Source organism: Acipenser ruthenus, chromosome 23 (assembly GCF_902713425.1).
Source record: "Acipenser ruthenus chromosome 23, fAciRut3.2 maternal haplotype, whole genome shotgun sequence".
NCBI classification, from domain to species: Eukaryota; Metazoa; Chordata; class Actinopteri; order Acipenseriformes; family Acipenseridae; genus Acipenser; species Acipenser ruthenus.
In genome coordinates this window covers 29452388-29480109 of record NC_081211.1, presented here as the reverse complement: position 1 = coordinate 29480109, position 27722 = coordinate 29452388, and the positions used below count along the sequence as shown (strand labels likewise).

The following is a 27722-nucleotide window of genomic DNA, read 5'->3' as shown; positions in this document are numbered from 1 at the left end:
AGTTGGAATCAACAACAACAGTTGGGGTCCCTAAAAATAGGTTGTAAATTTTTCTTTTTTTTTTTATGAATTAAGCACCTTCGGCTATGAATTACTATCTACAATAATTAATGTACTCACGTGGTCTTCACTAAAGTCCCAATTTAAAAGACAGTATGTTTCACTGTAGCCCTTGGGATGAAATTGTTAGTTAGGTGACTATTTTTTATGACTTTACACTTACTTCAAAAGATGCAACGCGTTTCAGTAAATTCAAACGATAAACTTTGCATCCCGCGCAGAGGGAGAACACAAGCGTAAAATGCCATTAAGTGCGGTTGGCATTGCAGGGGAGACGAAGGGAGGTTTCAGTTCCGAGTGATTGTTTTCTAAGCATTATTTGTGAATGCTAATTCACCATTGCTACACCCCATTAGAAAATTGACTTCCCTGCATCTTTTTAACGCAAGACTAAACGTGAGAGTGTATGTGTACATTTGTTTTAAGTACTCGCCCAGAGGACTACCGAGACACAGATATCAACTCGTCCTCATCAGATTTAATTCGCCTCGGGCGAGCGGGAGTTTCTAACCCTGGGTATATACACACACACACACACACACATTATACAGTATATATATATTTATGTATTTCAGGGCCGTAAGCTCAGCAGTAAATTCTGTATTAAAACAGCGGTATCTTGCCTTCCTGTGATTGTCGGTCACAGGCTGTAACCAGGCACTGAGCGAAGGCTGCATCTCACACAGCTTTGGGCTCGTTGTCCCGTTTTCATGAATGTTTGTTTGCCCATAGCTCTACAGTAATTAAACACCACCCTGCTGGACTGAGGTGAATCTAAAGATACCAACTGGCTCCATAATGCACGAGACAGGGCAGGTTTTTAAAGTTGCCCCTAAACTGAAAGAAATGAATCTGTAAAACCTTTGCTAAATTGATATTGTTGCTTAATTACCATGAGGCAGCATGACGATACATCTTGGATATTTTTATTTTCATTATGTATTTTATATCAGAGCTCAGATATACAATAAAATGCAGAACTAGAGAGAGTAAATATTAGTTAACTTCAGCACACAGTACAGCTCCACAGCCCTTGCTGCACCTGTCCAAAAAACAATTAAAAAAAAATAATTCCACCTACCCTGCCAGCATTCTGTTTCCTGAGAGTCGGCTGACAGGAGCTCTTGTAGACAGGCTCCACGCATATTATTAAAAGGAGTTAGGGTTTATTGAAAGAACACTGGGAAAGCTGTATTTGCAAATTATGACATGTCCCAGGTTTAGGCTTCCTAAAATGGGTAGCATTATCCATAAATGCAACACAGCACCTCTGCATTTTGTAAGTTACACCTGGGAACGAGATTTCTGAGTTTAGTTTATGTTGAGCAGCGTAGAATATATGCTACTAAAATTTAACAAACAAGGTCCCATAGGATTAGCGAAAAAAGCTAATGTCTGACTTCAGCACAGGGAGCTGTGTGCTCACAGGCTCCAATCTAAACTGTGGCCAAAAGCTTTGCATCCCTCTATAGAATAAACTAATTTTGCTTTGTAAAAGTGGAATATTACGTTAACATATTGAACTACAGAGCGCTTTGCAGTTTCCCACCCACCCCCACACTACTTAACGGAAAACTGACAATTGGAAAAACATGGCATTTTGAAATTGAACTTGAATACTGTACTACTTCTGCTAAACTTTTGCAATAATTGTGTAGTATCTGATTACGTTAAATAAAATATCTAAATTATGTTTAGATGGGTGGGTTTTTTTTTTTTTTTTTTTTAAAAAGATGGTCAAGACTGAAATTTTTTATTTTTTTTGGCCACAGCTGTAGGCTGACAATACAAAAGCAGCATTTGCTAAATAGTGATGCAAGTTAAACTGTTTCTTTCTCTGGCCAATAATTAGCTTTGTATATGAATCTTAAACAAAATTACACAGCATCAGTCACTTTGGCCTTCACACAAGTTTAGTGGTCTTGCTGCCCTCTACAAATGCAGACAGCGTAAGGCCATTTTGGCCTTGCTCTTTGTGTTGCCAATTTAGAACCCTGCAACATTAGACAGCCTCACCATTTCAGAGACAAACTGGGGACTCTTACACTACCTTTTTAAATGCGGAACCAAATTCCTTCAAGAAATCTCGTATGATATTATACACACACTAGAATTAGGTTTGCTTTTTATTGACAAAATAAGATGGAGCATGCCCTAATCCGAACTTTAAAATACAAACCTCAAGGTTAGGACCCATGAAAAACTGAACTAGGCTCACTGACCAGGTGGGTTGGGGGTTGCAGGACAGTGCAGTATCCCCAGGCAAGCGCTACACGTAGCAGTGCCAGACTCAAATCTCGGCCTCCACTGCGACACCTAGTGTTTTATATTAGCAGCACAACACACAAAATGGGTCCCACACGTAGCACGTGGAGTATGGAAATACCCCCTCAATTCAATAAAGAATACCACGGATTGTCAAGGATTAAAAAAAAACTTTATTACAAAACATCAGAATGAAATGGAAACTAAGCAAAGTTTACAGAAGGCTTCAGTTCCTTACAGTAATTTTTCCAATCCTTCAGGGAGTCACATTTGAGATCAATTTCCATTTACCACAAACATTACAAGTCAGACAACGAAGCAGTCATTGGGAGAGATAGTCAAAATACGGTTACATTTAAGTAAGTAAAGTTCGTGTTGCATGTACAGAAAAATGTAATACAACGCAAAACATTTCAACTGCAGTGTTTATTGTTGGTTCTCGATTTTCAAAAAAAATAACTTAAAAAAAAAACACATGAAGAAATGCAGCAACAGGAAACTGCAGTACTACAATTCTTCCCTGCATAGCAAGACATGAGGCAGTTTTAAAACCCACAAATCAGATATTTCAGGCATTACATTTGGTTTAGACTATACTTGGCACCCTGAGTTATTACACAAGTTAGAATTATAGTACAAACTTCGGGTATTGAATTTACACAACTCTAACTGCTACCAAAATGTATTACCTATTTAAAAAAAACATAACCCAGTCACGAAATACATCCAACTAAAACATGCAGGTAAAACGAGATAAACATGACTAAACCTCTGAATGTGTAGAATCATAAAACCACTTCTGGACCTTTATTACAGAAATTAAAAATAATTCGGGAGACATGCCAATACAGTTGTAAAGATTTCAGGACAGCCCCACCCCCACTACCCCCTTATTTTTCAGGGGAGAATGCAATCTTGGCGCCTGAAATTCCAGGGTGGATTGCCACTTCAAAAATGGACGGGCAACCGCGTGGTGTTACCAAAAAGTAAAAAAAGAACACCCTACAGGTTTGTAACTGCAACAGTTAGTGGCCATTATAAGAAGTAATTTGGCTGGATCTCCCCACGTGTTAAAACGTATCTTACACATAACTTGGAGGGGGGAAAGGTGCCAGTGCCCCAGTCAATACTACTCTATAAAATTAGGCCAGATATTTCATTAGAAAAAAAAAATAAGTTCTGAGTTCTGTGTTTGGGGGAATCCAAAAGGCTCCGAAGATCTTACCGGCTTGGTGACGGGGCCCCTCTTTGTGTAGCCACACACAGCGGGAGCTACGCAGTTCTCGCTTTACTTAGTAAGAGCCACCGTAGCCCCCCCTGGCGTAGCCGCCGCTGCTACCACCTCTGGAGTAAGGTGCGCTGCTTCTGCCGGAGGAGTAGTTACCCCCTTTCATCGCCCCGTAACCGGAGGACTGATCGCCATAACTACCGCCAAAGTCACTGTAGCCGTTTCCGTTGCCATAGCCGCCCATCTGGTCTCCGTATCCTCCTCCGTAGCCGCCACTGCCCCCGTAGCCGCCGCTGCTGCCATAGCCGCCACCGCTCCCGTAGCCACCACTGTTGCCGTAGCCGCCATCGTTGCCCCCATAGCCGCCGCCATAACCGCCGTTGTTATAGCCGCCGCCGTAGCCATTTTGTCCTCTTCCGCGCCCTCCTCTGCCTCGGCCTCCCCTGCCGCCGCTGGCCTGCATCTCCTGCTTGGAGAGGGCCTTCTTCACCTCCACTTTGTGCCCGTTGATGGTGTGGTACTTGAGCACCACGGCCTTGTCGGCAGAGTCGTTGTCTTCAAAGTACACAAAGCCGAAGCCGCGCTTCTTGCCCGTCTGCTTGTCGGTGATCACTTCGGCCTTCTCCAGTGTACCGAACTGGGAGAAGTAGTTTACCAGGTGTTCGTCCTCCACGTCTTCTTTCAGGCCGCCGATGAAGATTTTCTTCACCTTGGCGAGGGCCTCGGGTTTGCCGGCGTCCTCCCGGGCCACGGCTCTCTTCAGCTCCACGTTGTTGCCGTCTACAGTGTGAGGCCTGCCCGCCATTGCCGCATCAGCCTCCTCCGCAGTCGAGTAGGTCACAAACCCAAAACAACGGGAGCGCTGGAGCTGCTGGTTTTGGACAACAACGCAGTCGGTCAGCTGGCCGTACTGCTCGAAATGCTGGCGAAGACCGTCATCTGTGGTCTCCACGTTCAGGCCGCCGACAAAGAGCTTACAAAGTTGGTTCTCCATTTCCGTTGCGTCTGCTTTGTCTTTCTCTGAGCAAGGCTATTTGAACGACTCACTCGGTCACGATGGCAATGATGTAATTTGAAAAACGCGTTTCCTCTTATGAATGTTAGTACGAGGGGCGTGTCAGTGTAATACGTCAAACACAGAGGCGAGTCCGATTCACTGGCTCTCCCCTTTCACTGAAACCTTTGAATTCATTCATGCTGATTCAACCCCACACCCCCTCTCCCTCTCCCTCTCCCTCTCCTCAGCATACTAGGGCAGATGTTCTTGCCTATTGTTCTGCTGAGTTTTCCGGAGATAAACCAAAAAACCTTTAAAACTCTTGACACCATCTGCCTCGACTGTACGTTATTTAAAGTAATAAAATCGCATGTGGTTAAAAGGGATGGCATGTACATTTAAATATCGTTTTTAAACCCCAGCTTACAATACCAAACCGTATATAATTCATAAAAAAAACTCACGAGTTAGAGATTGCGTATGGGGGTTTTGTATCTTATATTGAACACAATATTATACAGGGCGGGAAAAAACTTTTGAAATGCAGTGCATCACTCTTGATGCTATTGCTAGCTTTTGTTTGGCTGTGTATGTGCATTTCAACCACCTCAGTTACTTGTAGATTTGGAATGTAAACCCTTTTAAACACAGGACTGGATGTAACAGACAGGGAATAAACAATGAACTGCGTTTCAGTCAAGGAGATGGTATTGAAATGAATGACCATATATAAAGCGCAATTAGTTATGTGTAAGCATACACTAGATAGCATTGGTGTCAGATTTGCATGTAAAAGTACCACTGTACACACCTGTATATTTCTTAAGTTCATGTAAAGCACAATGTATTTGTTCGATATTCGTGTAGTCCTTATGAAGATTACAGAATGATTACTGATATTTCATAAATGCTGAAGCCCAGAGGCAATGTCTGGGGTGTTTATCCTAGAGCTACCATAGCTAAATTGGATTGCAATAATTCAGACTAATGGTTTATTATATTTTTCATTTTATTTGTACAACTTAAATTTACTAGGGATGTAAACAACTTGTGTGTGTGGCTGGAACTGCCTGGAGCATTTCAGTGATTTAATCACAGGCTGGTGATACTCGGGTAAGTCATTGGGCACATTAGCACAACAGGCAAGCCATTAACAGTTGTGATCTCTCACAAACTGCCTCCCCATTCCTCTCCAGTTTTCCTCAGCTGGCACAAAGGAGTAAATATCTGTGCATAGACTTATCACCTCTCCAGAAGCGTGAAGGTGTACCCCTGCTGACAAACACAAAGAAGCCAATCGTCGACTGAAATGCAGAAAAACAGTATCAAGGTATGGCAGATGGCTGTAAATGTTTTTTAAATGAATCACACAAGGCCTGATATAACCAGTGTTATTTGTACAAATAAAAACTTACATTTGCTGCTAGTTTCATCACACAGTTTGTGGGAGATGAATATATAAAAATGCCTCAATATTTCAATAATTTAATTACATTTTTTAGTTGTGCAAATCCCCCCCCAAAAAAAAACAGCTCATAGAGTTGGTAATTTAAAGTTCATAATGTCAGATCAGGGGCGACACTCATTCAAATGTACTTGTTTTGTAGCATTATCCCAAAGAAAATAGCTAAATTGTTCTTATGTTGAATTTAATAAGTCATTGCAAACTATACACTGGTTTCTTAGCTTTTGGAAACAGCCAACAAAAACATTTCAAAACTACTTGAAAATAGATTTTATTTAATTCACAATGCGATACAAGAGCTTCCCAAAAGTGCTGTACACAACACAGTTATAATCCAGGACCCGCTGGTACAGTCAGTTTAACAATGATGTGAACTCCTGTGCTGAACCCGAGCCAAGTCTTTAGGGACTGAGTTCCTCGGTGTTGAGAGATGCTGGGTAAAGATGCACTGCAGGCCCATGCAGACCAGCCTCAGCACACTTCAGGGAGTTACGGGATGTGGAGACCAACAGCAGACGCTGTAAATAAAAAGGTTTGTAAGCAAGAGCACGTGCCAAACTAAAACATGCATTAATACATGTACAAATACTTAAAACAGCTGAGCGCAGCCAGTGTGTAACAAAGAGCTAGGAGGCTTTTTAAGAGGCATGGTGTACCCCGGACTTCCCTTGTGACAAGTTACTTGACCCATTTTGTGGGCGTTGTGTCACCATACCAGCTGCAATAGTAACTATTTTAGCTTCATTCCATGCTGAAATTCTAGAAGAATTTTTTTGTGGTACAAAACAAAAGGTGTCTCCTACACCCCCAAATTTTGAAAATAAATACTAGATAAAGAATAGTCTGACACGCAAGTGTGACATACAAAAATGTCGCCCCTTGCCTTCACCAAGAAATCAGGCACAAAACAAAAGCAAATAGAACAGCATTCATGTTTAAGGCAGTGTCGGGTGGGTTATCTGAAAAGGTCTGCACGCTGTTGTGTTGTGAAGGCGCAGTGCTTTAACCTCTGGCTTTGTGCATGAAAATACCGAGCTATGTAGGCATGACAAGACAACCACACACACCTCACACCTGCCAGCCACTCTGAGACAATCATTTCTATGGGTTATTGTATTTTATGATGCAACAGATTAGCCAGTAGTCCTTTAAAAGTCTAACAACTAGATAAGGGGGTAATTAGATATACTTTAAACCAATGTTATCAGGACCTGAATCTATATCTGTTTTAGTATGAAAACATCCTATGGTCAGTGTAATATTTGCGGGTTTATTTAATGAATATGCACGACACACTTTATGGATACTGTAGCGCTGTGAAACGATAGTGATGAGACTCTTAAAAGCATAGAAACACAAAAAATAAAACTAATAATTCAGTCCGACGAGAGTCTGCTTACCTGAACAAGTGAATCCCGTGTGTGCAGTCTTTCCTCTAGCAGCTCTGGACCGGGCCTGAGCGCATCTCTCCAGGGATTAGCATCCAATCACTGGGTGCTGTCTGGAGGAGACAAAAACAACAATCTTAGGACACCAAACTAACAGTTCAAACGGGCAGCACATGTTTAGTAAAACATGCTTATTAATCAAACGTTTCTCAGCACATAAAACATTAGCCAGAATCATTTATTTTAACAACTTGACCCACACAGGGTAAAATGCAGAAGCAAGTTGATTGATAATATTTTGTTAGCTTCATTATAAAAGTATACCCTATTGAAATCAAACGTGATGACAAACTAAGTTAAAGTAATGCGTGAGAAGTCACAAACCTTGCTTGTGCTCGCTTATCCTTGCACAATATGGTTACATCCCCTGCAAACACTTCTGTGCGGTTTCAGTAACTATACTGAAAAATAAAGGCTACAAAATGTTGCTTATACAAATAATGGCAATAATATAAATCTAATAAAACAGTTCAAATAAATAAACACACACGTCAAACAACTATCAAACACGGCAGGAAGTAGTCTGCAATTTGCACCGACTGGCTACCACGGCAAATTGACTTTCAGGCTCCAATTGTTTTTAATGCCATGAATTATCTATACATATACTACAGAGTACATTCATTAAAAAAAACACTAAAATTATTATTGCCAGCGGCAACCAAAATTGATCTTATATAGTTTACAGGTTGGAATAAAAAGTAGGGTATGAGGAACCATAAACAGTTCCCATTTCCATAGTCTTTGACAGCTGGTAGTAATGGGAAAGTTACTACAGCACAGAACCAGCTGGGGCTCAAACATGGTGCAAATAAACATGGATGTGAAGATAGATAGAGTTTATTTTACATACCTAGTATTGCAGGTTGTGATCCTAATGAGAAACTTTTCAGAGTCCTATCACAATGTCGAACCCGGGTACTGAACAGGGTCCCCGTATAAACAAACGTCTACAGCTATTTGTGAGGTACCAGGATTACAAAATGAATACCTGAATATAGGAATCAGAAATAATCAGAACCCTTAGAACAAGCCAACCATTCTTCCAGGAGAAGGCATCCTATGTAGTTTACTCAAGCCTACATAGACACCAGCTGAACACCCGATTAAAATATTGAACATCCAAAAAAACAACACACACAATTCAATTGCTGTGTGACCAGTTCAAGCCAGTCCACAGAAAAGAAAACACACACTTAGGACATGTTTTAGAACTATGAGATGGGATATTATAGTTGTGGGAAGTATATAAAGTTTATGTAGCAAAACTGTCTTTACTGGAGCTTGCTCCATTCTTACAGGGCAAGTGGGAAGCAACCAGACCCCCATTTTTAAACAGGATTTGCAGGTTTGAATGCATGTTTAAGCTATGGGACAGACGGCACAAAGTTGTAAAGAGTTTTAAAAGGTGCTTCAACTTCACAGGTCGATTTTTAATTAATTTAGATTTTACCTAGTGTGAAAACTAAAATGAGAGACCGAGACCAAACCTGCATGATAAACTTAAGATATAAAAAAATTGTATAAGGTTTGGGTAAACCAAAACTTTATAATCATGTGTATTCCTAAATAAGTTTGAATTGTTTAAAATAATACTTATATATAAATAAAAAACAAATAAAAGGCACCCATATTACACTTTACCTATAGTTACATCAGCTCTTCAGACTGAAGAACTGAATTGCAGGCATTCCAGAATCTAGGCAATGGAGATCCAGCCTGAAGCCCTGACCACAGATTGGTTTGGCAAATTAAAGTTTTAAACTCTGTATAGACAGGTTACAAAAAAATATATATTTAACCTGCTGTCAATCGGTCATAGAAACCTTTTTATTGATTTATTTTGAAATACTATGTGATTGGTAGTGCTACTCAATGTTGGAAGCCATTCGCCTTGTTTTGATAAAACTGTAGAGAAACGTTTGGGTACTAATGTGTTATTTATGCCCCTGGTAGGATGGGGGAGGTACGAGGCTTGAAGTCTCCTTAATGGTCTTCAGGGTGGGTGGGGGAGATCCCCCTCTTCATGTTTGAGAAGCAGAATTAAAGCTACCATCTGAAGACCACAATGTAAAATGAAATTGCTGCAAATAAAATGTGTAAAGGATCATAGGAGCCTTACCTCTTATGTTTCTTAAGCGGGTCGATTTAAGTTGTGATGGGTACTAAATACAGCATAAAAGTAAGATAACCTGTTTGTTTTTTTTGCTTTATTTAATAAGAAAAAAGAAAAAAGGTTGAGAGAAACATACAATTGTACACCAGTACTTAACAATGCTAAGAGGTTAAAACGTGCACCAGGTGTATCACACAATGGAAAACATGACAATAAACGTATGTTGTCTTCTAAAGAGACCACTCCTCCAGAACACCTCGTTTGAATTCTCTGGGGTGTTACGATTATCTGCAAAAAAACTTAATAACCACATACAATGCCTCAAAACAAAGCCTCACTCAAAAACACAGCTTTATTTCTATAGGAGTTGAAGACTACATTCCCTCGCTCCCACCCTCTTCTTCATAAATACCAGTTGCTCCAGATATCACTTGTAGCCGAATGGTTTCCATGCTCCTATTTCAGAATTGCTTTTACTCCATTGCCCTCTCCCAAAAATTCCCTGCTGGAAAATTTAGAACACGCTTCGGGTCAACTGCAGTGAACATGCTTGCTACGGTACTTTGATGAGCTCCTACAGGTCCTGAAATTAAACACACAATGAAATCTAGCGAATTGCGCTTCTGTATTAAGCGCGTGAAAAAAAAAAAACACTATTCATAGCAATAACAATGTTATTTTAGAATATTTGAAATGACAAATGCACGTTAAGTCCTGCATATCAACAAATTATATATAATTATTTATTTATTTAGGTTGCAGCATTTAGAGGTTAAGTGAAAGCACGTTCCCACACATTACCACATTCCAGGAACAATTCTGACAGTGTCAGTTCTAAAGCATTCATAGCTGTATGTAACAAAGAGGTGAATTTGAAGTCATTCTTAAATGCATTTCTGAAGACTCCTTATGTGCCCCTCCCCCATCTCTGGAAGGTACTATAGGATTACATTTTCACGTTCACTGCATTTGACCCAGCGAATCCTAGGACTAGAGGGGGAAAAAGCCACAAGGCTAACTTATGCTTAAATTAAAATACAGTACGTTTGTTTAAAAAGAAAATAAAACTAGATATACAGGCATATCTACCTACAAAAGTTAAAGCCTAACCAAACAGGATCCATGCTATTTGCTTGAAGTATGGAATCATAAAATAATGAATAGAACATGACCATATACTTTCACCTAATCCAGATAAACTTGGAACAGACTCTGGGACTTTTACAAGAAATAAAAAAGAAGTTAAAAAATAAACACGTGCAATCTAAACTTGTTTTAAATCGGTACTGCAACAGTTAGACGTGGCCATCTAAGTGAAGTCTGTCTGTTTTGCTGGTAAGGATTTTATTACCTTTTTTGAACCAGCATGGAATTGTGAGGTCTCCTTTCTTAGTGATAAGGCTGAGGTTCATTGTCCATAACTCTGCCAGATATTTCAATGTACAGTGGTACTGTTCTGAGTTCTGTTTGTGGGGAATCCAATAGGATCATAAATTTCTTACCGGCTAGGTGATGGAGCCGCTCTTCTTTGTGTGGCCACACAGCGGGAGCGACGCAGGCCTCGCTTTAGTAGGAGCCTCCATAGCCCCCCCTGGCGTAGCCGCCGCCGCCACCTCTGGAGTAAGGTGCGCTGCTTCTGCCGGAGGAGTAGTTACCCCCTTTCATCGCCCCGTAGCCGGAGGACTGTTGGCCGTAGTTGCTGCCAAAGTCATTGTAGCCGTTTCCGTTGCCATAGCCGCCCATCTGGTCTCCATATCCTCCTCCGTAGCCGCCACTGCCCCCGTATCCGCCGCTGCTCCCATAGCCGCCACCGCTCCCGTAGCCACCGCCATAACCGCCATCATTGCCCCCATAGCCGCCGCCATAGCTGTTGTAACCGCCACCTCCCCTGCCACCGCCGTAGCTACTTTGTCCTCTTCCGCGCCCTCCTCTGCCCCTGCCGCCGCTGGCCTGCATCTCCTGCTTGGAGAGAGCCTTCTTCACCTCCACTTTGTGCCCGTTGATGGTGTGGTACTTGAGCACCACGGCCTTGTCGGCAGAGTCGTTGTCTTCAAAGTACACAAAGCCGAAGCCGCGCTTCTTGCCCGTCTGCTTGTCGGTGATCACTTCGGCCTTCTCCAGTGTACCGAACTGGGAGAAGTAGTTTACCAGGTGTTCGTCCTCCACGCCCTCTTTCAGGCCGCCGATGAAGATTTTCTTCACCTTGGCGAGGGCCTCGGGTTTGCCGGCGTCCTCCCGGGCCACGGCTCTCTTCAGCTCCACGTTGTTGCCGTCTACAGTGTGAGGCCTGCCCGCCATTGCCGCATCAGCCTCCTCCGCAGTCGAGTAGGTCACAAACCCAAAACAACGGGAGCGCTGGAGCTGCTGGTTTTGGACAACAACGCAGTCGGTCAGCTCCCCGTACTGCTCAAAATGCTGGCGAAGACCGTCATCTGTGGTCTGGACGTTCAAGCCGCCGACAAAGAGTTTACAAAGCTGGTTCTCCATTTTCCTTTTTTGCTGTTTGTCTTCGTTGTTCTTAAAGAAAGCAACGCTGTGGAATTTGAGACGATCTTTGCTTTTCTATAAATGGCCGCCTTCTCGTGACGTCGGAAACCTGCCTCCCAGCACCTCCCCCTCCCGCCATTTCCCCAGCTAATTTTTTTTTTACACGCATTAGATGCTAAAAAGTGTTTCTTCACGATATCACAGTCTTTGTACTATTTCCAGATCTTCTCGCAACAAGAGTTCTGCTATCATTATCTATAATTATGCTAAAACAACCAAAAAAATGAAAATGATTTAATAGTAATAGTTACACCACCATTGTTTTTCAATGATTTAATTTTTTTTACTTTGTTACAAAGTTCAAATAAAAGCATGCACGAATGAAAATATTGTAAATGTCATATTTTTTGTCTAATATGATCAATAAAACGTAGTTGTGTTAATATCGTATTTTAATTTACTCATAAAGAATGGACCCCATAATTAAACAGATTAAGTTATTTTAATTAGTATCTGAAGCACTTGATTTTTGTTTTTATATTTGTTGGTGCAATGAAATAGGAGCTTTAACTAGTCGGTTTGCAGTGTGTTTTGCATTGGTAGCGGAACATTAGCAGTCTGTCTATTGAAAACTAACCGAGGTAACTTAGCAAAGGATTCAGAAAGGTGTTTAAGAATATCTTTTTTTTTTTTTTTTTTAGCAAGTGTGGATGATCATAAACAGATGTGAGCAGCGCGTTATTTTCTTCTGTAGGGTTTACATTTCTCCAGTTGGGATTTGGAAAACATTTTATTTTATTGAGTTACAATTCGTTCCTGAGCACGTTCCCACACATTACCACATTCCAGGAACAATTCCGACAGTGTCAGTTCTAAAGCATTCATAGCTGTATGTAACAAAGAGGTGAATTTGAAGTCATTCTTAAATGCATTTCTGAAGACTCCTTATGTGCCCCTCCCCCATCTCTGGAAGGTACTATAGGATTACATTTTCACGTTCACTGCATTTGACCCAGCGAATCCTAGGACTAGAGGGGGAAAAAGCCACAAGGCTAATTTATGCTTAAATTAAAATACAGTACGTTTGTTTAAAAAGAAAATAAAACTAGATATACAGGCATATCTACCTACAAAAGTTAAAGCCTAACCAAACAGGATCCATGCTATTTGCTTGAAGTATGGAATCATAAAATAATGAATAGAACATGACCATATACTTTCACCTAATCCAGATAAATTTGGAACAGACTCTGGGACTTTTACAAGAAATAAAAAAGAAGTTAAAAAATAACTTATAAAATAAATTGAAAGCTGTTTTAAACTCTAGTGAGGGAGGGTGGATGGTAGCAGGTATTGAAAGCTGTTTTAAACTCTAGTGAGGGAGGGTGGATGGGTGGTAGCAGGTATTGAAAGCTGTTTTAAACTCTAGTGAGGGAGGGTGGATGGGTGGTAGCAGGTATTGAAAGCTGTTTTAAACTCTAGTGAGGGAGGGTGGATGGGTGGTAGCAGGTATTGAATGCTGTTTTAAACTCTAGTGAGGGAGGGTGGATGGTAGCAGGTATTGAAAGCTGTTTTAAACTCTAGTGAGGGAGGGTGGATGGATGGTAGCAGGTATTGAAAGCTGTTTTAAACTCTAGTGAGGGAGGGTGGATGGGTGGTAGCAGGTATTGAAAGCTGTTTTAAACTCTAGTGAGGGAGGGTGGATGGATGGTAGCAGGTATTGAAAGCTGTTTTAAACTCTAGTGAGGGAGGGTAGATGGGTGGTAGCAGGTATTGAATGCTGTTTTAAACTCTAGTGCGTGCAGCAGCGAGGATTTCCTGCTCTCCGTTTATACAGTTTTCAAGCTGTAGTGTGACTCTTGGGCGCCCTCTAATGGGCAGAATCCCTCACGGCTTCTTTCTCGAGTACATGCGCTGAAGCCTGCTTGCTCATGATGAGTCACCGCGGCGCAGTAGCGGATTAGCGGCACATGCAACCCCTGTATTTGCATGGGGCACCGAGGCTGCAAGGCTGTCGTGACTCAGTTACTACAGCTATTCTGGAAAGCCAGCCCCCTTCCAGCAATACCAGTTTTAAATTACAGTGTCACAAGCCGGAACACGTAATCTGCTGAGAAAGGGGCTGTTTTTAATTTTTTAATGGCATATTACCGTCCCGTTCCCTTTTACTAGATGCGACTCTGGTGGTATAGAATGCTGTGCTGCGCTAGGGCTCGTGGTGTGCTGCCCGTTATTACAGCAGGCGTGTCGTTACCAGGCAACGCAGCAACAAAATTACTGGAGAAAACAAAAGAGGGCGGGTGGGCTTTGAACAGAGGAGGGCTGTGGAGCAGGGAGACCTGGGAAAAAAGAGGGATGTCAGAAAGAGGGCGAGCGAGAGAGGTTCTGTTAGCGCAGTCTGTTGCGTGCTAGTACAATGTAGAGGGATTGAAGGAGGAAGAAGAGCTCCTATCAGGTTGCAATCACTTGTCTTTATAAACAGCGCTGATTTCCAAGACTGCTACTGAGGCTCAACCCGTAGTATTAATATCAATGGGACCGTGAGGGAAACAGCTGGGGGTACATGGGACACTGCCGGACCGGGTGTGGATCTTTTGCACTAGAAACGGAACCATGGACGATGAAGAAGCGTGAGTACGGACATGTCTTACCCCCACCCCTCCTCTATGTTTAGACAAGCGTGTTACCAAGCAGTTCATTGAGGTAAGCAGGGTGGGAGATGCGAGCAGCAAGCGGTTCAATATTTACAGTCCTCTACTGCACGGCGCAGATTCCGGGCTTGTTTTTGTTAGTATTTGCTTTTTTGCAAAATCATGCAGCTGAATTCTTCACGCTGAGGCGACACTGGCAGGTGAAAAACGGCAGCCCTGTCTGTCTGCTGTAATATACCAGACGTTACTGCAAGACACTGACAACAAATAAGAAAAAAAACCAAACAAAAACGGTTCGCAACCTCCCAAGTGGAAATGAGATGAATGAATAGTGTCATTATAGTCCTTAGTTATTCACAAACCCTCCGGATGAAATTGTCACGCTTATGTTTTCGTGTGTCTATCTCTTGCTGGCGCAACTGACAGACGTTGTGCCGGTGTGTGTGTGTGTGTGTGTGTGTGTGTGTGTGTGTGCACCGTATGGTCTAGTCACAGTTTTTTATATTACTGTTATGATTTATGAAAACTAAATTACCGTGGACATTTTCTTAAAGAAACGGTTAAAGCAGCCGATGGCCTACTGTACAGTACAGTACTACATACAGCCTACAGTGTTGCATTCTGCCATATTTCTGTTTAATAAATAATACCTCTTAAAGTAACTGTCAAGTACAGACCTACCAACTGTTATCCACGCCTTGGTCTATAAAAGTTTCAATACAATGTTAGCCATATCTTCAGTATTTAGCAGGATACAAACACAGTTATTACATCAGGGATAAGACTCCCATTGCACAGCAGTTTGATCCATTCCTGGTTTTACTGTGAGTTTAATCAGACACACCTGAGCTTGTTACCTATACACACTGTGTCTAATCAAGCTTGCAGTAAACCCAGGAATGGGTGGAAGTGCTGTGCAATAGGAGCCCTGTTACCATCCCTGTGGCATGATTGAGTGTGTGGGTTTATTCATGAGTAAAACAAAGTAGCGCATGTGCCTCAGCTGCACATTGCGCTGCAAGGATACAGTTCTGCTGGGGATACAAGCCCAAGCACGGACACAGCACTTCATAACAGCAACAAGAGAATGTGTGTGTGTGGGTTCGGGTTATTAATAAACCTGCGTTTGTCTACCTAAAATTTATCAGTACGTCTCTCTGGAGCGCATACATTTCTGACATAAGAACTTAATAAACTATTCATTTACAAAATGCACATACAGTATGCATACTGTCCAGGTATACCCAGGATTGTGTTATTTTTCCATTGCGTAAACACAGGTTTTACTGTACTGTATGTACCATACCTTCGGGGCAGCGCGCATTCATGCAACGTGCTTCATTATAAACTCAGAAAAGAAAGCCCAGGTGACTCTGTGCCGGACCGCCCGCGCAGTTAAACATGTTCACTAAACAAGCCCCATGATGCAAGGGGAAGTGAAAGTGAACTTCCCATTATACAGTGTCACGTTCTGCCCTCTCCAGATCACACGCCAGGAAACTGCATGCTAGAAACAGTAGAAGGAAGCCTCCCATTGCATCGCAGTTTGAGCCAGTCCTGGTTTCACTACGAGTTTAATAAGACACACCTGAGCTTGTTACCTATACCCTGGGGCTAATCAAGCTCGCAGTAAAACCTGGAATAGCTGAAAACGCTATGCAACAGGAGTCTTATTCCCATCCATGTGCTGATATGTGTGCATTTTTAGCATAGACCTGTTAAAAAAATAGATATGCAAAGTAATGGTGTGAACAGTTACTCAGAGACAAGCCATCGAAGGTCTTTGCTGGTGTCAATGTATACATGTGTTTCACTGGGTAAAGTCAGATAATAATGTTGTGTAAAATCTGGACCCTCATTTGTAGATTACTAGGTGGAACGCATAAGAAACGGAGTCACGTACAGTAACAGTGTCCCGTCTAATGCCTTCATCAGCGCAATGTGACCTTGCTGCCTAATACTTGACTAGAAAAGTTGTATTAATATCCTGTATCACAAATGTGGCAAATCTGTGTCAGGTTGTTTGTGGCATGATGGGTTATGCCATGAACGTGTTTCACACCTTGCCTCTTTCCTCTCTTCTCTCAAGCATGTAGCTGATTGGACGCTGGTAACTTCTAGCGGCCATCCTTGCAGCTGTCAGTTTCCATGGCAACAGAACGGCTTCAGCATTTCAGTCATGTTTCATTGTATGCTAGTGTGGGCAGGAGACACTGGTTTGGAAATGGACATGTACTCTAAAAAACTGTGCTTTTCATTTCCAGCTAAACTAACAGACAGTACTGCTGATTGCACAGGCTAGCGCTGCACTGAGCAGCTGCTCCAGTATGTTCCCCGCTGCTGTGCGCTATAGTGATGACCAGCCTCTCTCCTTCCTGTCCCGCTCCCTCACCCAGGAGTCGAAAGTCCAGCCCCCAGCCGCCCCTGGATGCTGAGGAGGATGGGCAGGAGCCTGGGAACGTCGCTGTCAATCACTCCCACACGAAGAAAGCCTTCCGGGTGATGAACGATCTGAGGAGGTGACTGACGTTAAAGCCGTCGACGTCAGCGGGCGTCATTAGACTTTCAACCTTTAAACGCTAGAGACAAGCGTAAAACATTTCAAATGTAGCGTAAACGTTTCAGTCAATCAGATTCTTTATATATATATATATATATATATATATATATATAGCGCCTTTCACAGCTAAGCCATCGCAAATCCTGTGAAATGAGAGCGAGACGTAATAATATGCAGGTCACATACAGGTGTTAGCTTTAAGTGTTTACATAGCAGCAAGCATGTGTACAGTGTGCTCCCATTGATATCATATCCAGTGTGTCTTGTCCTTGATCCTTAAGTTTGAATGTTGAGGAGCTGAAGTAACGAACGCGCCTTGTCTCTGCAGTAAGAAGATGCTGTGTGACGTGACGCTGGTGGCGGAGGATGTTGAGATCTGGGCTCATCGCATCGTGCTGGCTGCCTGCAGCCCCTACTTCTGTGCCATGTTCACAGGTACAGCTAGCCGGGTACTGATTCCGCTCCGTGAAGCAGGCTTCTTAAAGAAAGTTTGTAGCCGTGCTGGAGCCTTGCACTGATGGGGCTGTTTAATGAGCACAGACCTCGAGCAAGCTGTTCACACGAGTGGAACTGGCAACGCAGCAGCCAGGGGCAATTGTGATGAGCTAACTGGATCTTATTATCTAATCTCGCTCTGTGTGTTCAGCAAGCTGGTGTCTTCTCCAGTCTTTCTGCACAAGAAGCACCCAGCCAGCCCAGCTGCACCAACGCAGCGGTGTTGCCATGGAAACGGTGGGAACAGCTTTTCTTTAATTTAAACGCTACACTTTTTGCATGCAGAGATGTATTGCACAGATTATTAGGCTGCAGGCTGACAGACAGCCCTGTGAAGCGGTCAGGCGCTGGCACAGTTCCTTGACCCCGGGATGCAGCTGTTTAACCAGAGCGTCCTGTTTTGAGTATTTGCCTATCCTGAATTTGTTTTATGAACGCCAACAAGTGGAGGATCAAAAGATTGTCCACGCAATAAAATGAGACCAGAAATAACCACGGTAAAGGGGATCCCTTTATAAAGTCTTAATGAAGTCTGTGTGTGTGTGTGTGTGTGCGCGCAGGGGACATGAGCGAGAGCAAAGCGAAGAGGGTGGAGATTAAGGACGTGGACGGGCAGACCCTGACCAAGCTGGTGGACTACGTCTACACTGCCGAGATCGAGGTCACGGAGGAGAACGTCCAGGTAACTGAGCACAGCTCCGAACATCGAGAGTGCAGCGTGACTACAGCAGGGCAGGGGTGCACAGTCACAGTCCTGGAGTTCCACCTCTACACTCAGTTACTCAAGTGATCTGTTTGAACCCTCCGCGCAGGTGTTAATCAGTGTTAGCGATGCCTATAAAACCTGGAGGACTCCTGACCTTGTGCCCCTCTGCCAGTCCGGACCCCGCTGGTCTGAACTGACCTTCAGTCCGGGTCACGCTGTAATGACATGCATGCTGACAGCAGCTGGACAAACTCTTCTACACATGTGAATGTTGCTGCAAACAGAGACCTGCACATGTGCAGTGCAGTTCAGAAAGTTAAAGTTAAAACACTACTTCAGGTTTCATTTTTACATTTGACTTCTTACTGTGTGAGTAGCTGCGCCCTGTTCACTCACAGCATGTTGTATTGATGACCTTTGAAAAGCAGTTGACTGTTCTAATATAACGCAGCAGCTGGATTTCAGGAGTAGCCTGTCTGCTGAGCTCGCTGAGCGACAGAGTAACCAGAAGAAAAAGAGAGGAAGCAGCAGGAGAAGTGTAAGCAAACTAGTCATCCACGAGGTGTGTGTGTGTAATACAGTGGAGTGCACAGTGCGCAGACTGGGAGGAATCGAATTGCGCTACAAAGCGATTGAGGGACTAGACCTTTAAACCCCCCTCCTCCTCCTCCTCCCAGTCGGGTTCTTGGGAGCCTGATTGCCCTCCTGAGCACTGACTGCCGCCCCATTAACAGGCAGGCATTTCCTCCTGTTGTTGCGACAGGAAGCCAGGTCTGTGCAGAGGGATATCCTCTCTGTGTTTTTGACAAGCTTGTTTTGATGAGGCTTGTAGAAAAACATGTACTCTCAACACCAGCCGTCTGGGACATTGCAGGCTGAGGAGCCAGGCGCTAGCGGCTACAGACACAGACCTAGATAGAGGGAGAGGGAGAGGGAGAGGGAGCTGCTGGATAACTTCTGTCTGTTTTCTAGTCAGAGTACAAAATACCCAGGGGAATAACACATCTTTGTGTTGCTATTTCTTAAAAACAAAAAAAAACCTACCAAGTTAGTCAATGATATACTATTAGTGGAGTATTACTCTCTCAACAGGTTTTGGGTTTAGGCAGGAGTTGTAGTTTTCTCTCCAGAGTTGCACATTATGCTGGTTTCTCTTTTCTGAGCTACAGAACAGCAGGGGACTACATCTCCCACAGTGCTCCTCTGCTGCAGGCAGCAGTGGTGGCTCAGTGTGCAGTTACACGTGAAGGTAGTGGGTTTGAATCCTGGTCCCTGGTTAACTCTGCTTGGAGCGGGGAGCTGGCAGTGAGAGGTGGTGGCTCAGTGTGCAGTTACGCGTGAAGGTAGTGGGTTTGAATCCTGGTCCCTGGTTAACTCTGCTCGGAGCGGGGAGCTGGCGTTTCCAATAGGCTGCTCTTGAACTATTTACAGTGGGAGCGCTGACCTTGAAACACAACCAGAGAGTCTGAATGAATACGTGTTACTTACAGTACAGATCTTGCCTGGAGTGTGAATGCTGTCCTCTGTTCAGTTGATTGCGTTCTTGTGTTTTGTTATGGCCTTGGATAGGCGGCTCAGTTGTTAACACACAGCAGAGGAGGTCTGAGGAATGTTTTGTTTTAATAAATGGCTCGGTGACTTTCATAATAGCTGTGTTAACGAATGCTCCTGCTCCTGCGTCAGGGCAAACAGCTTCATTCTTGCCTTAATGTTTTTTTTGTGCTAATGTGTCTTGCATCAGGGTTACATTTTGACACGCTTGCTGTTCAACCCCTGTGACCTGTTAGTGATTTACAGCAAGCAGAAACAACAAGTTAGCAAGTTGCTATTAGTTTATTTTGTGTTGTAACTGTAATTACAGTACTTAAAAATCAGGACATTGCTAATAATTAGCAACAGGCTGCTTAATCAGAACACGCTTACTGTTTGGAATAATGAAGCCCTTGTCTTTAGTTTTGTAATAGTTTTTAGCAAACAGTCTTGGTAAAGTGGGTGGGAAGGGTATTATGGGCACAGTTTGGAGCTTTTCTTTCTGAGAATATCCAAGTGAAAGATCTATTGCTCCTGGGTAGTTTCTAGCCTGTGTTTTGGTTTGAACAGGAATGTGAAGTGTATGAACCAGTGAAGCACACACTTTGTGTCACAGTTGAATATCTGCTGTAACCATTAAAGCAGTGTACCCGTGTTCCAGACCCCAGTGAGAATACACTGGGGTAGCTCTCTCTCACTCCCCCTCTCTCCTCCCAGGTGCTGCTCCCCGCTGCCAGTCTGCTGCAGCTGATGGATGTGAGGCAGGTGTGCTGTGAGTTCCTGCAGTCCCAGCTGCACCCCACAAACTGCCTGGGGATCCGCGCCTTCGCAGACCTGCACACCTGCATGGAGCTGCAGAGCCAGGCCAACGCCTACGCAGGTGAGCCACCCAAGCATCCACCCTGACCCGGCTCCTGACAGTATTGGAAACACAATACAGTGACTAGCAGTGTTACACAATACAACAAGCACAGGTGTGTGTTATTAAACCAGGAATGGATCAAACTGCTGTGCAACGAGAGTCTTATTTCCATCCCTGCATGATGCATTTTCAGCAGTGTGCATGCCCAGGCTGCAGATGCAGTACAGTGTGTGGTTTGCCCCGGCACTGCGCTGTGCCCCGGTGTCTGACGAGGTTGTTGTGTTGAACAGAACAGCACTTTCCGGAGGTGATGCTGGGAGAGGAGTACCTGAGCCTGAGCCTGCAGCAGGTGTGCAGCCTGATCTCCAGCGACAAGCTCACCGTCTCGTCCGAGGAGAAGGTAAGAGACAGGTACAGGCTCCAATGCCGCGATGGGACCATGTCAGTAATTGAGTTTTTTGGGGCTATAGACGTCGCCGGTTATGAATTTTCATAGTTGTGGTTCCAAACATAACGAGAAATCTAGTGTGACACAGTGGGTCAGATTGTACACTGGAGTGGGCAGTTTGACTGCTGTTTGCCCACAGTGGAAAATACAGGCCAGTGTGTTTCCTAAGAACACAGACGAGGTTGCTCAATGCAAGGCAGTTTTCCTGAAGCAATTTCAGTAAGATTGCCCATGACTCCAGCGATGTGGAGCAGGTCCGTGCACGGTTCACCCCCGGGAGTCCCAGCACCTCGCCTGTGCCTCAGAGTGAAGGTCATCTGTGGGCTCTGTGACCGGCTGTGCTGTGGAGGCTGCAGGGAGTGCTGGCTGCTCCCTGTTTGATTTGCAGCTGAAATGGGCCCTGAAAGGCCAACACTTAACCTTTTCCTCAACGCTATAAATCGCTGGCACCCAGCCTCCATGCACATGTGTTTAACAAGCCCTTCCTGTGCCTTCTCTGCTTCGGTGACTCCAGTTCATCCTTATCAAAGAGCTCCAGCTCTCTGCCGTGACATTCCCGTTTGGCTCCTGCAGTAAAGCCATTGGCTAAGCACAAAAGAAAAAGTAACAAATTAAAGGAAACGTTTAATTCTGTAATTCCACCTGATTCAGGGATCTGATAGTGATTCATAAAAACCTATAGACTTGTTGCAGTTATAGCCAGTGGAATGACATCACGACCCGTCTCTGCATGCTGTCTGTAACTGAGCAGCGCAGGGGTGTGACAGATCCCTCGAGCACACACACGAGCATGGAGTTTGCCTGGGTTAAAGAGTTATAGAAGACCCTGCAGTGTTTACAGGGAGCACGCTGCATTTCTCCTTTCTTATTTGTAGCGCAGCATTATCATTTTGAACACGATCCTGATTTGTGTGGATGTTTTTATGCACACGTTGTGTGTCACTCTGGGGATAGATTCCTGGAGAGCAGAGTGAATTGAGACGAGACTCCCTCCTGCAAGGCTGCTCCCTTTCTTGTAAGCACTGCTGGCTCTTCGGGTCTGGTGGGGGGAGAATGCCAATCTTTGCAGCTGCTGCTTTCTAGTTTTTGTAAACTCATGTGCATAAATATCGTATACTGTGCCATGCTGCCCCTGCTTTTCCTCCTCCTCCAGAAATAGCTCCTGTATTAATATGTATGAGGGAGCGCTGTGCACCTGCATTGAGAGATGGGTGGCAAGGTCACATTGAGTCAGGAGCTAGGCTGGGATCCAAGCCTGATACTTCAACTCCCACACTGTTTAATAAGGAGTTTCTTTACAAGGTGCTAGTCAGAGTTTTCAAACTTAAGAACAAGCTCCAAGTTTAAGCATTTTTATTTATTTTTTTTAAACAAAAACCAAAAAACTGTGCAAATGTTCGTGGTGCAGTACTAGACAGAGTGCTGATGTGTGTGTTAACCCCCTCTGCCCTGGCAGGTGTTTGAAGCCGTGCTTGCGTGGATAAAGAACGATGAGGAGCCACGTCTGGAGCACATGCCCCAGCTGATGGAGCACGTCCGGCTGCCCCTGCTGCCCAGGGACTACCTGGTACAGGTAAGGGGGGCACAGCCCAGCCACGGTTTACTGCACAGCATTAGGAAATCCAGTCAATGGTAAAGTGTTCATGATTCGTATCCCAGCAACCCTGTGCAGGGTCTGTGTGGACGGGGTGAATGAATGAATGATTGCTTCCTGTCCTGCTCCCCTCTCTCCTAACAGACGGTGGAGGAGGAGGCCTTCATCAAGAAAAACAACACCTGCAAGGACTTCCTGATCGAGGCCATGAAGTACCACCTGCTCCCACTCGACCAGCGGCACCTCATGAAGAACCCCAGGACCCGGCCGCGCACCCCTGTCAGCCTGCCCAAGGTACCCAGACACCCGCTGGAGCAGGGGCAGCCTCCCCAGAGCCCCCAGGAGCAGAGGCAGCCTCCCCAGAGCCCCCCAGAGCAGGGGCAGGCTCCCCAGAGCCCCCCGGAACAGGGGCCCACATGCTTTAGTTCAATACCCCATGAACCACAGGGACATTTGAAGCATCACCATGCACTGGAAAAGGGTGAAGTACTGTAACACTGTCAACACACTTTAGAGTCAAGCATCTTGGTGAAAGATTGCTTCATTAATGTCACAATCAACTAGTTGCCTTAAAGTTGCCTGGTGCTTCATGGCCTCATTAGAATCTCTCTCTGCCTTGTTGGGTTGGAAATCCATGCCTCACTATGATTATATATATCAATTATTCTTACCTTAATTGTATTTGTTTTCCTATTGTACCTCCCTTCAGCTGGGATATATAGCTGAACTGAAGAAGGCATTTTCAGCAGAATGAGTGGAAGGTGGGTTACAGTCCTGGCTGAGGTTCTTTACCTGCCTGGATGAAGTCCCAGGGATACTGTGTGTTGCTCTGACTCCTCCCTCTGTCTGCAGGTGATGATGGTGGTGGGGGGTCAGGCCCCGAAAGCGATCCGCAGTGTGGAGTGTTACGACTTCCAGGAGGACCGGTGGTACCAGGTGGCTGAGCTCCCCTCCAGGAGGTGCAGATCAGGTAATCCCTTCTGGACAGAATCGCACAGCACAGCACGTGTTTCTTAGCTCTCTAACTGCAGTTCTGTCTTTCTCTCATTTTGTTGAGCTCAGTTTTATTTGGTTGTATATCTATCTGTCTATCTATCTATCTACACACACACACACACACACACACACACTGGACTAGCTGCACTGCGTTTGTATTTCTATGTATCTATACACACACACACTGAACTCGCTGCACTGCGCTTATGCCCCCTGCAGGTGTGGTGTTCATGGCGGGGTGTGTGTACGCGGTGGGAGGCTTCAACGGCTCTCTGCGGGTGCGGACGGTGGACGTGTACGACGGAGTGAAGGACCAGTGGACCTCCATCGCCAGCATGCAGGAGAGACGCAGCACTCTGGGGGCCGCTGTGCTGGGGGACCTGCTGTACGCGGTGGGAGGCTTCGACGGCAGCACGGGTACAGCAACTCAGGGTGTCGGGCTGATGGCGCGATATGATCTGTACCGCGGTGTATGCGATGGTCCTGATGGGCTACTCTGCACGATGCAGAAGATGATCAAATGGCCATTCACTGTGAACTATTGTGTTAAAAGATGAAAATGAAATGAGATAGGGAAGAGTATGTGTTCATATTAACTATGCATGCTCTTTGTGTGTGTGTGTGCTTATCTCGCAGGGCTGTCGTCGGTGGAAGCCTACAGCTCCAAGTCGAATGAATGGTTCTTTGTCTCTCCCATGAACACGAGGAGGAGCAGCGTGGGGGTCGGAGTGGTGGAAGGTCAGTGCTGTAGCCCAGAACCAGCCCCGGTAGGAACAGGGGTGGAAATAACACATCCAATCCTGCTTTTACTAGGAGTTTAATCAGACACACCTGAGCTTGTTACCTACACACTGGGGCTAAGTCTCGAGTACGGGATAGCTTGATGCATGGCTAAAAAAGATGCCTTTTCTTTGTGGTCTTGTTATTGCTGATCAGCAGCTGTGCTGCAGTCAGTAGACATGGAGCTCAGTTGGATGTGGGAGTGCTGTAACCTCGTCCCTCTCTCAGGGAAGCTGTACGCGGTGGGAGGATACGATGGCGCCTCGCGACAGTGCCTGAGCACTGTGGAGGAGTACAACCCCGTCTCAAACCGCTGGAGCTTCGTGGCAGACATGGGCACGCGGCGCAGCGGAGCAGGTACAGAGCCGGCGCGGTGCGAGCCTCTGTTTGTTGAGATTTATTTTTATATTTCCATTGAAAGTCATTCTTCACAGTGCTGGGCGTGCTTACCCTGCTGTTCAGCTTGCTGTAGATACACTGCAGTTCTATTGTGGAGGGCAGGGTTCCCCCTGGTGGATTCTGAGTGCAAAGCAGCAGCCCCTTGCCCGGTGCTCCAGCGCTGTTGGGGTTGCTGTACATCAGGAGCTTCTTTTAGTGAGCGCCCTCTAGTGGCCACACCGTAGTGAGTGCTGTGCTGTGTTTGTGCCTGCAGGAGTGGGGGTCCTGAGTGGACACCTGTACGCAGCGGGGGGGCACGACGGTCCGCTGGTCCGCAAGAGCGTGGAGGTGTACGACGCCCACAGCAACACCTGGAGACAGGTCTGTGACATGAACATGTGCCGAAGGAACGCAGGTGAGAGCACAGGCTGGGCACCGGGGAGTGCTGACAAATGGCTTGGGTTACAATTTGGTCACTTGAACTAAATCTGCATCTGTAAAAGTGTACATCCAATTACATGTATTAGTGCATGCCTTTATTCTGCTATTATTAAAATTAAAATAAATGCCTGTACTTTTTGAAACATTTTGGTCTCTCCCGCCTCAGGTGTGTGCGCGGTGAACGGCATGCTGTATGTGATCGGGGGCGACGATGGCTCGTGTAACCTGTCCTCAGTAGAGTACTACAACCCTGCCATTGACAAGTGGACCCTCATCCCCACCAACATGAGCAATGGGAGGAGCTACGCAGGTGACTGCAGCCAATCACACAGCAGACTGGGCTTGAACTCACTCAGTCACACAGCGGGCTGCGTTTGAATTCAATCAGTCACACAGCAGACTGGGCTTGAATTCACTCAGTCACACAGCCGACTGGGCTTGAATTAATTGCTTTCAATTGAAGGGAATTACAGAGGCGCTGTGAGAAAGCAGTTTGCTCGGGCCGTTAAATAAAGGTCAGTCTACAGCAGCCAGGAGGAGGATGCATTAGTTAGACCTCCTGTCTCGTTACTTTTAAATGCAAGGCGCAGACGAGAACTTCAATTAGCATATGTGGGAAGGGATGTGGTTAGGGTTCTGCGATTCAGAAGCACTGCACTGTTTAACACACACCTCTCTCCCTCTCGTCAACCCAGGAGTGGCGGTCATCGACAAGCCGTTATGACCAGAGACCCCGGTCAGTAGGGCAGCTCGGCCGGGAAAGCAGCCAAGATCGTTTCCTAGGTGACGGAGCCACACACATCACCAACAGTGCCAGGACTGATCAGGCACTGCGGGTGCCACCCCAGAGCAGGACCCCTCCAACTCCTCTGTGTTTGTGTGGGAGAGGAGAGGAAGGGAGAGGGGGTACAGGGGGTAGTAGCTGCCTCTTTCTCCAGCTCGTGTTGCCTCCAGTCTGGGGCATTTCAAACAAGAAAAATCCGGATGGTCTGACAGCAGATCTCTGGAGCCCGTCTGCAATCTGTTTCTTTGTAAATGGTTCTTGCAGTGACTGATAAACCAGAGCGGAACATTGAGACAGGGACTTTGAACAATGTACATTCTGATTCAGTACTGCCTAAACTCTTAAAAAAAACCCCAAAAAAACAACCCCAAAAAACTGAAAGATGGAATTCCTCTGCCTTTTTATTATTCTTATTATAATTTGTATAACCCTAGTACCCCAGTGTGATTTTATTATAATTTGTATAACCCTAGTACCCCAGTGTGATTTTTGGATAACAACCCGTCTTGGTGCCACGTGGTGTGTCTCAGTGCCAGCTCCTTGAAGGGCTAGCTGTGAATCTTCAGGGTCAGCTCCTTGAAGGGCTAGCTGTGACTCTTCAGTGGCAGCTCCTTGAGAAGAGCTAGCTGTGAATCTTTGATTGCACTACTGACCTGTGATGCACTGCATCACTACTTGAATGCTGTTTGAAAGCCTGTTGCTTTGGGGGAGGAAGGGGGTTTAAGAGAACGAGATTTCATTATTTATTGTATTACGTTTTGTTCCATTTGAATTACTTTCAGCCTGACTGAAGATTCAGCCAGTCCTGCGCAGAGTAGGGACGCTGCTCTGGGTTAGTGACAGGGCAATAGTCACAGGGCAGTGCTGCTTCTACCAATGGGACTTTTAATAGAAGGTATGCCACCTGGTGGGTGAAGGTGGTACTGTATACTCCCTCTTGTGACTAACCTGCATTGGACCAGCTTGCCATGAAGACCATTCTCTCAACAAAGACCTCCCACGACCGAGTCCTGCTTTTTAACAGCTGTCATGGTGTGTGACACTCTTCTCTAAATGTGTGTCTCTAATTTTATAACTTAAAAGAATTCCTTTAACTACTAGTGGGAGGCTCCTGTATGTGTTGTTTTGTACCCCGAATAATGTTCTTGCTATAAGCCACTGTTGCCTCCAGTTCTGATACAGGATTTAAAAAGCCATAGCCCTGGTATAAATCTAATAGTGAACGGGAAGCTATACACTGCTTTTCTACAGAGTATGTCAGCGTGAGACATTGCACAGTGAAATGTGTGTAATAAAACCCCCTGAAATCTGCAACTCTAATTAGGCAATAAAAAAGGCTTTTCATCATCTCACTGTCTTCATGCCATGTGCGCAGGTGACTGAGCAGGTTATTTTTTATACAAAGCGATGAACCGACTCTCCAGCACTTCT

General features: G+C 45.0%; 3 protein-coding genes across 7 annotated transcripts; 1 reads left to right on the top strand and 2 right to left on the bottom strand.

The window, feature by feature from the left end:
• Positions 1–2475: 2475 nt before the first annotated feature.
• Positions 2476–4634, bottom strand: LOC131699677 (heterogeneous nuclear ribonucleoprotein A0-like). Its single transcript, XM_058997205.1, has one exon. It carries the CDS (start codon positions 4545–4547, stop codon positions 3618–3620), a length of 930 nt encoding a protein of 309 aa, XP_058853188.1. The 5' UTR covers positions 4548–4634; the 3' UTR covers positions 2476–3617.
• A 1636-nt stretch (positions 4635–6270) lies between these two features.
• On the bottom strand, positions 6271–12168 carry LOC117431481 (heterogeneous nuclear ribonucleoprotein A0-like). 3 transcript variants are annotated; one of them, XM_034926883.2, is made up of 3 exons: positions 7788–12168; positions 7416–7516; positions 6271–6533 (listed from the first exon to the last, which is right to left on the bottom strand). In XM_034926883.2, the coding sequence occupies exon 1, from the start codon at positions 12064–12066 to the stop codon at positions 11146–11148; it is 921 nt and encodes a 306-aa protein (XP_034782774.2). In that variant the 5' UTR covers positions 12067–12168; the 3' UTR covers positions 6271–6533; positions 7416–7516; positions 7788–11145. The 3 variants fall into 3 exon arrangements, with proteins under 3 accessions (XP_034782774.2, XP_058853187.1, XP_034782773.2); XM_058997204.1 differs by having other exon boundaries at positions 11082–12168; XM_034926882.2 differs by having other exon boundaries at positions 7416–12168.
• Positions 12169–14321: 2153 nt separating this feature from the next.
• Positions 14322–26763, top strand: LOC131699676 (kelch-like protein 3). Of its 3 annotated transcripts, none has more exons than XM_058997201.1 (15): positions 14336–14700; positions 17114–17236; positions 17606–17712; positions 18333–18454; positions 20726–20888; positions 21161–21270; positions 22775–22891; positions 23057–23206; positions 23765–23882; positions 24128–24325; positions 24545–24646; positions 24917–25045; positions 25341–25481; positions 25674–25817; positions 26203–26763. In XM_058997201.1, exons 1-15 carry the CDS (start codon positions 14630–14632, stop codon positions 26229–26231), a joined length of 1824 nt encoding a protein of 607 aa, XP_058853184.1. In that variant the 5' UTR covers positions 14336–14629; the 3' UTR covers positions 26232–26763. The 3 variants fall into 3 exon arrangements, with proteins under 3 accessions (XP_058853186.1, XP_058853184.1, XP_058853185.1); XM_058997202.1 differs by having other exon boundaries at positions 14338–14696; XM_058997203.1 differs by lacking the exon at positions 26203–26763 and having other exon boundaries at positions 14322–14700; positions 25341–25447; positions 25674–25812.
• Positions 26764–27722: the final 959 nt, after the last annotated feature.